At 49.6% G+C, this 12,971-nt stretch overlaps 2 protein-coding genes and 1 pseudogene across 10 annotated transcripts in view; 2 read left to right on the top strand and 1 right to left on the bottom strand.

Annotated features, from left to right (window-relative positions):
- Positions 1 to 12,971, bottom strand: part of LOC122447860 (ankyrin repeat domain-containing protein 26-like) — a 578,892-nt gene that overhangs the window by 25,479 nt on the left and 540,442 nt on the right. The window lies entirely within an intron of this gene.
- The window catches only part of LOC122447868 (putative ankyrin repeat domain-containing protein 19), a 136,241-nt gene that overhangs the window by 18,114 nt on the left and 105,156 nt on the right, over positions 1 to 12,971 (top strand). For 4 of the 5 annotated variants that reach the window (XM_043478591.1, XM_043478588.1, XM_043478589.1 and 1 more), the window contains exons 6-7: positions 619 to 759; positions 10,074 to 10,178. The exons of the other annotated variant lie outside the window; for it this stretch is intronic. In XM_043478591.1, the coding sequence (XP_043334526.1) occupies positions 635 to 759; positions 10,074 to 10,178 (230 nt within the window). In that variant the 5' untranslated portion in view covers positions 619 to 634. The remainder of the gene's footprint in view (positions 1 to 618; positions 760 to 10,073; positions 10,179 to 12,971) is intronic. 5 annotated transcript variants of the gene reach the window in all.
- LOC122447871 overlaps positions 1 to 12,971 on the top strand; it is a 318,875-nt pseudogene that overhangs the window by 5,978 nt on the left and 299,926 nt on the right.

Consider the following 12,971-nt stretch of genomic DNA (forward strand, 5'->3'; position numbering starts at 1 on the left):
CAGCCTTCTCCCCTTCATGCGTCCAGTCCCAGGTTGGGTGCTGGGGATCCCTGGTTCTGAGGTCTAGCTGCAGGCAAGACGGAGCGAGGATAATTTCCCACCTCTTCTAAGGCCGTCTGGAGAAGTGAACAGTGCCCGCCCTGGGCTCGAACCTCCTGGGTCAGAAACCTGGTAGAAACCCCATTGCAAGCCAGTTGGCTTCTTGCTGTATGTACTTCTGTAAAAGAGACTCAATAACTGCAGAAACCATCCTGGAAGGCGGAGGTTCAGGTTTCCCAGGTGGCCCTAGTGGTAAAGAACCCACTTGCCAATGCAAGAGGCGTGAGAAATGCGAATTCGATCCCTGTGTCAGGAAGATCCTCTGGAGGAGGGCATGACAGCCCACTCTAGTATTCCTGCCTGGAGAATCCAATGGACAGAGGAGCCTGGAGGTCTCAGTCCATAGGATTGCGTAGAATCGGACACGACTGCAGTGACTTGGCACGCACGCACAGGAGGTGGGTGAGAGCCCAGCGCCAGCCACTGCTCAGCACTCTTAGGCCAGCTGAGTTTGTTCCTTCAGACCAGCTCGCTAGACCCAGAGCAGTGTCCCCAGTGATCCCTCCCTCCTTCCTGCAGGAAGCAGGTGGAGCAGATGGCCAGGGAGCGAGATAAGGTGAGACAAGACCTGGAGGAAGCTGAGCAGAGGAACCTGGAGTTTGTGAACGAGTCCGACGACCTCCATTCCGCCCTGGAGCATCTCGCGGAGGAGAAGGTCAGGTAGGTCTTGCCGCGATCCTGGCCCAGGGCGGATGGTGGACACAGGCTGCTGCCAGCTGAGGCCCTGCGGTCTCACCTGAGCCCACAGCAGGAAGCCCGCAGACCAGGCATCACCCATGCAGTGGGCTGAGTGGGCTCCCGCAGAGTCAGCCCGGCTGGTGGCGGGCAGCCTGATTGCACACGCCCTTCCTCTGCAGCCAGTGCTGCCCTCCCAACGTGCCCACAAGATAATGGTGACTGATTTCAGGCCATCAGTCGGGGAGCTGAGAATGGATTTGCGTTGGTCTCAGCCTGGTTGACCTGATTTTCCGGACCACCCCGAAGGGACTCGGTGAAGTTCTTTCTGCATCGGAGAACCAGAGACTCGATATCTCCATCCAAAAATCTGGTTGGGGGACACAAGGCCTCGAGGGCCATGTAGGTGTTTGGGTTTTGCTCCATGAGTAACACAGTATCAGCGGTACACTTTTAGAAATAGTGTTTGCCGTTCTGTTAGGTTACTTTAACAGAAAAGTATTAAGGGATACATGTTCATTGTAGAAAACTTAGAAAATACACACACAAGGAAAAATAAAAACAAACATTTCACGTCCACAGATGTTATCACTCCTAACATTTTTCCTGAGTCCCTCGTTTCTTCCTGTCCACGTGGTTGCTTTCAGAGAGGTCTCGTTGCTGTGATGTTGCATATGTTTTCTGAGCACCTGTCATGTGGCTCTGGCATATGTTACTGCAGCTTTCCTCTTTAAAGAGGGAAGTGATATGATCAAGTGTGTAAAACTCGCCCCAAGATCTGCAGGCTGTTAATGTTCATCAAACTGTTTCCCTGAGTGACAGCTGCCCTTGCGCCCCAAAGCTCTGCGGTGAGTCTGAGGGAGGCCGAGCCAATCATTTCTTGTTTCGGACCACAATCAATTGATTGTGGACCCAGCCAGGCTCTGCGGAAATCAGAGTTTCCACTCATCTTCAGCCTAGATATACTGGCTTTGAGAATCCTGTTAAGCAAATGTTTTAGTGCTGTTGTTGTTCAGTAGGTCATGTCTGAGTCTTTGTGACCCCATGGACTGCAGCACACAAGGCTTCCCTGTTCTCTACCATCTCCTGGAGTTTGGTCAAACTCATGTCCATTGAGTCAGTGATGCCATCCAACCATCTTGTCCTCTGTCATCCCCTTCTCCTCCTGTCTTCCATCTTTCCCAGCATCAGGGTCTTTTCCAGTGAGTTGGCTCTTTGCATCAGGTGGCAAAGTGTTGGAGCTTCAGCTTCAGCATCAGTCCTTGCAATGAATATTCAGGACTGATTTCCTTTCGGATGGACTGGGTGCATCTCCTTGCTGTCCATGGGACTCTCAAGCATCTTCTCCAACAGCAGAGTTCAAAAGCATCAATTCTTCGGCACTCAGCTTTCTTTCTGGTCCAGCTCTCGCATCCTTGCATGACTAGTGGGAAAACCATAGCTTTGACTAGATGGACCTTTGTCAGCAAAGTGATGTCTCTGCTTCTAATATGCTGTCTAGTTTGGTCATAGCTTTTCTTACAAGGATCAAGCATCATTTAATTTCATGGCTGCATTCACCATCTGCAGTGATTTTGGAGCCCAAGAAAATAAAGTCTGTTACTGTTTCCATTTTTGCCCTCTCTGTTTGTCATGAAGTGATGCGACTGGATGCCATTATCTTAGTTTTCTGAATGTTGAGTTTTAAGCCAGCTTTTTCACTGTTCTCTTTCACTTTCATGGAGAGGTTCTTTAGATCCTCTTTGCTTTCTGCCATAAAGGTGGTGTCATCCGCATATCTGAGGTTATTGATATTTCTCCTGGCAGTCTTGCTTCCATCTTGTGCTTCATCCAGCCTGGCATTTCACATGATATACTCTTGATATAAGTTAAAGAAGCAGGGTGACATTATACAGTGTTGACATACTCCTTTCCCAATTGCAAACCAGTCTGTTGTTTCATGTCTAGTTCTCTCTTTTGCTTCTTGAAACCTGCATACAGGTTTCACAGGAGGTAGGTAAGCTGGCTTGGTATTCCCATCTGTCTAAGAACTTTGCACAGTTTGTTGTGGTCTCCACAGTCAGAGGGTTTAGTATAGTCAATGAAGCAGAAGTATATGTTGTTTGTGGAATTCTCTAGCTTTTTCTATGACCCAGTGGATGTTGGCAATTTGATCTCTGGTTCCTCTACCTTTTCTAAATCCAGCTTGTACATCTGGAAGTTCTCGGTTGGCATACTGTTGAAGCCTAGCTTGAATGATATTGAGCATTACTTTGCTAGCATGTGAAATGATTGCAGTTTTGTGGTAGTTGGAACATTCGTTGGGATTGAAACACAGGGAAATAAAATCTGTCAGTATTTCCACTTTTTCTCCTTCCATTTGCCGTGAAGTGATGGGACTCGATGCTGTGATCTTAGTTTTTTGAACGTTGAGTTTCAAGCCAACTTTTCACTCTCCTCCTTGACCATCATCAAGAGGCTCTTTAGTTCCCCTTTGCTTTCTACCGTTAGAGTGGTAACATCTGTATATCTGAGGTTGCTGGTATATCTCCCGGCATTTTGGATGAAATACTCTACGTATAAGTTAGATATGCAAGGTGACAATATACAGCCTCGATGTACTCCTTTCCCAGTTTTGAACTAGTCTGTTGTTCCGTATCCAATTCTGTTGCTTCTTGACCCACGTACAGGTCTTTCAGGAGACAGGTGAGGTGCTCTGATATTCCCATCTCTTGAAAAATTTTCCACAGTTTCTTGTGATCCACATAGTCAGAGACTTTTAACGTAGTCAATGAAGCAGAAGTAGATGTTTTTCTGGAATTCTCTTGCTTTTTCGATGATTCAGTGGATGTTGGTAATTTGATCTCTAGGTCCTCTGCCTTTTCTAAATCCAGTTTGGACATCTGGAAGTTCTTGGTTTGTGTACTGTTGAAGCCTAGCTTGAAGGATTTTAAGCATCACCTTGCTTACATGTAGAATATGTGCAACTGTGCAATAGTGTGAACATTCTTTGGCATTGCCCTCCTTTGGGATTAAAATGAAAAATGACCTCTTCCAGTCCTGTGGCCGTTGCTGAGTTTTCCAAATTTCCTGGCATATTGAGTGCAGCACTTTAAAAGCATCATCTTTTAGGATTTTAAATAGCTCAGCTCCACTAGCTTTAGTGATAAACTAAGATTTGGCACTGTTTTCCCTGCTGATTGGACTGGTTGTTGCAAAAGATCTCTGCAGCGTCTGAGGGGAAGGGCCCCCGCCCTGTCTTCTGTCTGCCTTGGGATTCGCTGTGTGCTGGTTTTCCAAGGCTTGTGGTGGAGGCTGGCTTCTCTGCGCCTTCAGTCACCAAGGGCCCTGATGCTGCCTTTATTTACTGGTGCATTTTTTTATGTTGTGGAGAAGGTTGAATGGCCAAGGGGTGCCAGAGACCCACCCAGAGGTCACCTGCTAGCTCGCCCCATGGGTCGAGGGACCCGCTGGCTCCCTTGTCTGTGTGGGGTCACCTCTGCCAGCCCCGACGGGGGCAGCTCATGAGGCCTCCACTGCTCCACAACACTGCAGGTCACCTGTCAGGTGGGAACAACGAAGTTCCCAATGCCGAGGCCGAGTGCGCTGACGGGAGACCCCGGGGAGGGAGAGGCGCAGGTGGCGCCCCCGGGGAGCCTGATGCACCGTGAGCCGTGTGCCTTGCAGACGCCTGGAGCAGGGCTGCCAGGGGAGGATGATCCTCCAGTGGTCCGAGGTGGAGGTGGAACGCTCGAAGTTCTGGGAGGAGGCCAAGCGGCAGAGGGCCAGGCTGGAGGAAGACCTGTGGCACCTGCAGGCGGAGGAGACGGGCCTCCGCGAGAAGCTGACCCTGACCCTGAAGGTGGGGGGTTCAGGGTGCTGCGGGGTCCCTCCTCAGGGCCCCCCAGCTGAAAAGAGGGAGGCCACATTGCCCGAAGCTCCCTTCTTCACACCCACCCCTTCCTGGGGCAGGACTGAACCCTCCCCGCGGCCCTGGGAGCTTGACACTAAAGAACGTTTTCTGCAGCCACAGAGAGAGCCCATTTCTCAGCCGCAGCGGAAGCGTCCTGGCTTCTCCAAGAGAGTGCAGCCCTCCTCTGCAGCTGTGTGGGCTGCAGGATGGGGGCCGCGCCTGCCTTCTGATTGTTTCCTGTGTCTGCGGACACCACCTTCCAGGTTTTCCACTGATCACGTTAAAAAAGGTAAAAAGAAATAGGTGGCATTAATTTTAATAACATTTTATTTACTCCATTACTTTCACAGTGTCATCATTTCAACATGTAGTCAATATAATCACATTTTAAGTGGGAGATTTTGCATCCCTCTTTGGGAGCCTGGTCTTTAAGATCATTGTAGCGTATATGCTGCACACCTCGATCCAGACTGACCACGTCAGAGATGCTCGGTGGCCTGTGTGGGGTCACTGTGCGGCGGGGCGCCAGGGCGCACACACCCGCCGCCCCACGGGCCTCCCTGCAGCTCTCGCGTCCTGGCCTTGCCCTTTCCCCCGGGACAGAGGTGCTCACTCTGGGGAGATTGCGTGTTTGCTCAGGAGTTTCTGAAGGAGGTTCAGTGACTCTAGTAAACATGCGCTTCCTCTAAGATCTGCAGGGCCTGTCCCTTCTCCCACGTGGCCTAGAGCCCTCAGTTAGAGGCTCCTCCTCCCAGGGCAGGTGTGGACACAGGCCAGGCACTGGCCTCCAGGGAGTTCAGAAAGAACTGACAAAAGATGCCTGCAGAGGAACCTCAGATTAAAAATCAAAGAGGAGGGACTGCCCTGGTGGCCCAGTGGTTAAGACTGCACTCCCGATGCAGGGGACACGGGTGTGATCCCTGTTTGGGGAACTAGGATCCTGCAGACTTCATGGCGCAGCCCCCAAAAAAGGAAAATCAGAGAGGGATGTGGGGCCTTGAGGCTGCACCTGGTGTTGGCTGCTTTGGCCTCCCCCAGAGGCAGGGTCCCGGGGGGAGGAGCCAGCTGGAAGTGGCATCGCATGTGGCGTCCTCCAGGTCAGGTGAACACGGCCCACCCGAGGCGGGGGGAGGAGCACATGGACTCACCGTCATGGGCGCACGTGGTGCTCGGATCGAGGGACCACCTGGGAGAGCGGACTGGGAATGCCGCCCTTCCTGGTCCTATACAAGACAGGTAGCAAGTGGGCTTGTTGAGTTACATTTCATTCTTTGAGTGGATAAACGATGCTTGTTACAGACGCAACCCTACCTCTTTTATTTTTCCCTCTGTGCTATGCAGCTTGCAGGATCTTAGTTCCCTAACCAGGGAGCAAACCCGCATCCCCTGCAGGGAAAGCACTCAGTCCTAACCGCTGCACCGCCAGGAAGGTCCCAGAGACCCTTCCTGTTAAGCCTCATGTCCCCCCGAATCTCCCCTACCCCTTATGAGCATACTCCCCCAACTTCTTGTGGTTTCAGGTGTTCAAAGGTCTCTGTGTTTTCTCCATTTCTCATTTTCACTGCAGTTTTTTCCCCCGAGTCCCTTCTGTGTATCCGGTGATGGAAGGTGGTGCCAGGCATAAGAAGTTGGGAAATGACTTCTGCTCCTTGTCGCTCCCGGAGCAGTTCGGGTCTAGTGTCGGTGCCCCGTCTTGGAAATCAGGACCCGCTCTGCTGGGGCCTGAACTGTTCCCCGGGTGCCGGCCCCGCACCCCGCTCCTGGGCCTGGTGGCCGCAGTGGCTGGAGGACGTGTCTGGCTCTGCCCACAGGACCTGCAGGACCGCAACAACAAGCTGCAGGCTTCAGTGCGGGAGCAGCCTAGCAGCCACACGCCCTCTCTGCCGTCTGTCTCGGGCACTTCCTGTGGACAGGCACAGGAGCCCAGTGCTGTCCTAGTGCTCCACCCAGGCCCCAGGCCCGGCGGGCTGTGCTGGTCCTCTCTGCTTCTCCTGACTCACGGCACGCCTTGGCTTGTTGGCCCCACAGCTAACGTCTCGGTTCCAGTCTGAGTGGTGTCTGGATCATTGGACAGGGTTTCCTGGGCACCTGCCACGTGCTGTCACAGCTGGGTCTGCAGCCGGGACTGAGACAGGTGTTTGCAGCTTTCAGCCCCAGGGGGTTGGGCAGAGAAGGCTCCATCCTCTGACATCTGTACCCCTTGTTACAGGCCTGTTCAGCTCTGATGTTTCCTCCTGGGTCTGTCTGGGTAGATTGCTTCAAGGCATTTGGACATGGCCAGTTTTCAAAACTCCCAACCGGGCATTTTACTGAATGGTCCTCAGCTTGAATGCCTGGTTAGATGCCTTCTTTATGGGACCATCTTCTTTACTCTGATGTGTGGTCTTTCGTGAAACTGTCTTTGGAATACATTCCCTCAGTTTTTGTTTATCTGAAAATGTCTCAAATTCTCTCCCATTTCTGAAGGCCGGTCTTTCTAGGAGCACGAACTTTGATGCACAGTTGAAGGCTGCCCTCTGCCCTCTGACCTGGGCAGGGTGCTCTGAGTGAGCATCCATTTTCCATTGCTGCGGTGATGAGTTACCAGGAAATCAGAGGCTTAAAGCATCACAACTTCGGATTTCACGGTGTTTGAGCCTGGAATTCAGAAGTGGGTACGACTGGGCGGGAATCTCGGTGTTGGCCGCCGCCTTCCTTTTTGGAAGCTCAGGAGGAAACCTGCAGGCCTCCCATTCTTGATCCACACCTTCCTCCTCTCACACCAGCAGTGACTGGCTGGTCCTCCTCACGCTCCATCCTGACTCCCAGTCTTCTGCCTGCTCTTCCACAGTGGAGGGCCCACTGGACAGTCTAGGACTCTCTTTCCATCTAAGGGCAGTGAACTAGCAGCTTTAATTCTGTTTGTTGCGTTGATTCCCTTTTGCTATGAAATAGCACATTTGCAGGTTCTGGATGCAGACGTCTTTTAGAGGCTGTTTTTCTGTCCCCACAGGAGGTGACCTGAGTTGTGTCCTCAGGTTGCTATTAGCTTCTCCATCTTTTGTGGTTTTTCTTTGGTGTGTTTAGGTGTGTATTTCTTTCATTTTAACTTTTATTGAAGTGTTATATGCACACACACAAAAATGTACATGTGTATGCAACTGGAAGAATTGTTGATAAGTAGGACACATTTGTGTCACCAACACCCAGAATATGCCCTCCAGGGTCACTATTCCAAGTCGGGATAGTGCTAACCCCTGGGGAGCTCTGGAGAGCCCCATTTTTTGTTCTCGGTGCTGGTATACCTAAGAATGGAATTGCTGAGTCGTAGGACAGAGATGCGCTTTTCTTTTTACTCTCCGTACTTAGAAATATTATGCCTGTTGAATATCTAGGTTTGTGTCTTCTGAAACTCTTTCAGCCATTCTTTGTAAAACATTGCCTCTCCCATCAGTGGTCTTTCCAGTTGGGTGTATGATATTAGATGTTTTCACTTTTCCTCCTTTTCCTAACCTCTCTTTCATTTCTTCCATCTTCTTTTCTGTATGTGGCACGTTCTGGGTACTTTTTCATGTCTCTGTGTTCCAGGTCAGTGATTCTTTCTTCAGCTATATCTAATCTGCCAGTGAGCTTTTATTTTGACATTGGGTTTTTTTTTTTTTTTTTTTTTTTTTTTTCTTTTTCAAACATTCCATTTGGTCCTGCCTGATCATTTCTGATAGCTTACTGTTGCTTGCTTGTCCATTTTTTATTTCCATGTTTTATTTAAGTAAACATTTAATAATATTTATCCGAAGTTTGTGTCTGATAATTGCAACATCTGGGATCTAATTCTGTTGTTTTGGCTTCTTCTGACTCTCATAAGTGGTCCTTTCCCACATTCGTTGTGGTGACCTTTGATTGTGAGCTCATGCTTACATGATGTTCATCTGTGGGAATCCTGAGAGCTGTAGTAGAGGGTTCTCCCTGCAGAAAGGATGTGTTTTGCTTTTGCTGAGAAGACTTGGGAACCACTTCATCTGAGACCACTTTAATCTCTTCCAGGGAACCAGCCCACCACATACGGCCCTGGTGTGGTTTCTCCACAGTGATGTAGGTGTTGGCCTCAGGGTAACCCCATCTTTGGGTTCCTTAATGCTCAAAGCTTTGGTTTCAGCATTCAGGTTTTTGTTTAAGGGCCCCTGGAGGTTTCTATAACCTTCTGTGAGGACACCAGACGTTAGATGATCAGCTTTGCACAGGCTCTGGTTATCTGGTGAATGTGGAGGACTGGGATAAGGCAACCACCATCTTATTTGAGGTCCAGGAAACTGGAAACAGGAACCACCCCCCCTGCACCCCAACCCCGGCACCCACATGCACACACGCACATCTGCCTTGAATCAATTTTGTTTTCCATCCAGGATCCTGAAAGACAGTTCAAAATACAGAGCTCATTTGTGGTCACACTCCTCCTTGAAACCCTCCACGTCTTTTAAAATTCCATTGACTTCTATGTCTTCATTTTTCTCTTTAGTTCCTTATGAGAAAAACGAAATTGTACTTATGCTTTGTAGGAGATACTTCTGCTTGATATTATAAGAATAATACATTACATATGAGATGATGTGCTTTGAGTACTTTTAGACTGAGAAAACTAGAAGCTAATGCCAGATAGATAACTAACGTTTAGGGGAATGTCGGTGTGACCAACATATATTAAGGATAGATTTTCAGGGCAGCAGGCATGGGTTTAAAGCTGCCTCCCCGTGATCCTTATTGGTCAGTTGCTCATCTGTTGCACATCAATGGAGTTACCATCCAGGGAGACTATGAGCATCAGAAGCCAAGGACTCCTGGCAGACTTGGCCCGGGCAGCCTCTCTCAGTACTTGCTTTCCCCTCCTGAAGGTTCCACATTGCATCGGATCACCCTCCGTCCGCTGATGCGGGCATCTTTCCAGTTTCCTCTAGTGCTGACCTCAGCGTGTAGGATGGGGGCACTCTCTTCATAGGATTCAGCTTTCTGAGTCCTTGTGTTCCTCAGCTTTGTGCTCGGGGTCCCTTGGGGAGGGGGGAGATTTCCTTGCAACAAGCTCGTGAGGACTCTCACCCAGCATCTTGCATTGGTGCCAGCTGTGAGCACGCTGACGTTTCAGTGAAGGTAAGGAGATGCAGGAACGGGCCAGCTGGAAACACAGAGAACCAAGGGGCTGAATACGCTAGTCAATGGCTCTTTTAGGAGCTAAGAAAGCTTTGTTTTTCTGTAGCTTATCTTTTGGGAAATGCAAACCAGAGCAAGTTAACACTGGGTACAGGGAAGGAGCTGGCCCCTGTGTCCCCATCCAGGGAAGGAAAGTGTGGCTGCGGGTCATTGCAAGACCAGACTCTGTCGGGTGACCAACTCCTGGAATTCCCACTCTTCTTTCTTTTAAAAATTTGTTATCCAGAATCAAGTTGGAAAAGCTTTCTGAAGAAATCACGCTCTTGAAAAATGAGGTGGGGAAGATCCGACAAGAGCTTGAAGCTTCAGAAAGGACAGAGGCTGCACAGAGGTAAGGGCCAGCTCAGTGGTCCCACCCCAACCACCCATCCCGGACACGGTTTGCTCATCGTAGAAGAAGCTCAGAGGGCATTGCTGTAGAAAGTGGGAAGTGTTCACAGATAACCCACATTCCAGGAACAGTCAGCAGAGACCTGTGCTGCCCTCCGACCAGCCTTGATGGGCACGGGAGGGCTCACGCGTCCTAAGAAATACTGCACAGCGTGCTCCAGGGCCGGAGGAGGCATCCTGCATTCCTGTAGGGCAAGAGGGCCTCTCGCAGCCTTCCTGGGCCAGTGGACTCGGTTTGTTCTGGTCCTGATAGTGGTTTCAGCTGTGCTTCTGTCCAAGCCTCATTGCTGGTCTGTGGATTTCAGTGTGAGAGAGTCAGGGGTCTAGGGCAGGGGCCTGAGCACTGAGGCAGGAGCTGTGTGTATTGTGGAGGGACACCCGTCAGTGGATTTCAGCTTTCACCATCAGCGCCTCATCTGAGAAGGGTTTGGCTTTTTTTTTTTTTTAATAAAATTCAAATGAGCTCAGCTCTAAACTGCCGAGAATGTGGTATTGATTTGATAAAAGTGCCTGACGATTGAAGTGTGGAATCCAGAGTGGATTGTCCAGTTTCCCCCAGTGGTCATGTTTTGTGAAACTTTAGTATAGTGTCTGTGTTAGTTTGCTAGGGCTGCGATAGCAAACCACCCCAGACTGAGGGGCTTATATAACAGAAATTTATTTCCTCACAGTTCTCGGAGTTACAAGTTCAAGGTCAGGGCAGGGCTGGTTTCTTCTGAGGCCCCTCTGTTTGGTTTGTATGCAACTGTCCTCTCCCGTTCATCCTTCAGGTGTGTCTGTGTCGTCATCTCTTATTAGGGCACCATCATACTGGATTCATACGACCTCGTTTTGCCTTAATCAGCTCTTTCAAGACCCCATCTCCAAATGCAGTCCTTCGGTACAGTACTCCAGTACGGTCTTGGAGGTTTGAGCTTCAGCATGTGAATTGGGGTGTGAGGGGGCGCAAATCAGCCCTTAATGAGCATCACAGCCAAGCTATTGACATTGATGCAATCTGTAGGTCTTACTTCCCCAGTTTGGGGGGGGTGGTGGTGTTCTTTTTCTTGGGGAGTGTTTCATCGCCCCACGGCTCGTGGCATCTCAGTTCCCCAACCAGGGATGGAACCCCAGTGTCCTGCCTCGGAAGGCAGATTCTTAACCACGGGACCACCCAGAAAGGCCACATGCTTCCACAGCTTTACTTCTGTACTCATGTGGGTGTCAGGTCTACACGGTTTTATTCCCTGTGCAGGTTCCTGTCTCCACAACCACAGCTGCAGCTCCACAAGGTCCTTCATATTGTTTATTCACAACTACGTCCACCATCTATCTTCCTGCCCACCTACCCCAGCCTCAGCCCCTGAAAACCACTAACTGTCCTTCATCTCCAGAATTGTGTCGTTACACAAGTGACAGAAAAGGACTCATACAGAATGAGATCTTTGGGATTGCCTTTCCTCACATAGCATGATTCCCTGCCGTGTGTCCACAGTTTCTTTCTTCCTGTCACTGGATGGTATTCCAAGGCGTTAATGTCCCACAGCTTGTCTTCAGTTCAGTTCAGTCGCTCAGTCGTGTCCGACTCTTTGCAACCCCATTGACTGCAACACATCAGGCTTCCCTGTCCATCATCAACTCCCAGAGCTTGCTCAAACTCATGTCCATTGAGTCGGTGATGCCATCTAACCATCTCATCCTCTGTCATCCCCTCCTGCTGCCTTCAATCTTTCCCAGCATCAGGGTCTTTTCCAATGAGTCAGTTCTTCGCATCAGGCAGCCAAACTGTTGGAGCTTCAGCTTCAGCATCAGTCCCCCCAATGAACACCCAGGACTGATCTCCTTTGGGATGGACTGGTTGGATCTCCTTGCAGTCCAAGGGACTCTCAAGAGTCTTCTCCAACACCACAGTTCAAAAGCATCAATTCTTCAGCGCTCAACTCTCTTTATGGTACAACTCTCACATCCATCATGACCAGTGGAAAAACCATAGCTTTGACTAGACGGACCTTTGTACACTTTTTAATATGCTGTCTAGGTTGGCCTAGATATATGGATATATAGGCCAGTATAGCTTTCCTTCCAAGGAGCAAGCGTCTTTTCATTTCATGGCTGCAGTCAGCATCTGCAGTGATTTTGGAGCCCAAGAAAATGAAGTCTGTCACTGTTTCCATTGTTTCCCGATCTATTTGCCCTGAAGTGATGGGACTGGATGCCATGATCTTAGTTTTTTGAATGTTGAGTTTTAAGCCAACTTTTTCACTCTCCTCTTTCTCTCATCAGGAGGCTCTCCAGTTCCTCTTGCTTTCTGTCATAAGGGTGGTATCATCTGCATATCTGAGGTTATTAATATTTCTCCCGTCAGTCTTGATTCCATCTTGTGCTTCATCCAGCCCAGTATTTCATGTGATGTACTCTGCATATAAGTTAAATAATCAGGTTGATAATATACAACCTTGACGTACTCCTTTCCCAATTTAGAACCAACTTGTCTTAATGCTCCTGGGCTGATTCCAGTTTTGGGCTGTCACAGAAGCTGCAATGAACATTCCTAGGCAGGTGTTTGTGTGAATGTAGGTTTTCATTTCACAGGATAAATGCCCAGGAGAGCAATTGCTGATCTGCACCACAGTTGCATGTCTAGTTTTACATGAAATGGCCAGCTGTTATCCAGAGCGGGTACTAACAGTTTATGTTCCCGCCAGCAGTGTATGCTAGGTCCAGTTGCCCCACATCCCTGTCCACACTGGGTGTT

Source organism: Cervus canadensis, chromosome 10, assembly GCF_019320065.1.
Source record: "Cervus canadensis isolate Bull #8, Minnesota chromosome 10, ASM1932006v1, whole genome shotgun sequence".
In the NCBI taxonomy this organism is placed as follows: Eukaryota; Metazoa; Chordata; class Mammalia; order Artiodactyla; family Cervidae; genus Cervus; species Cervus canadensis.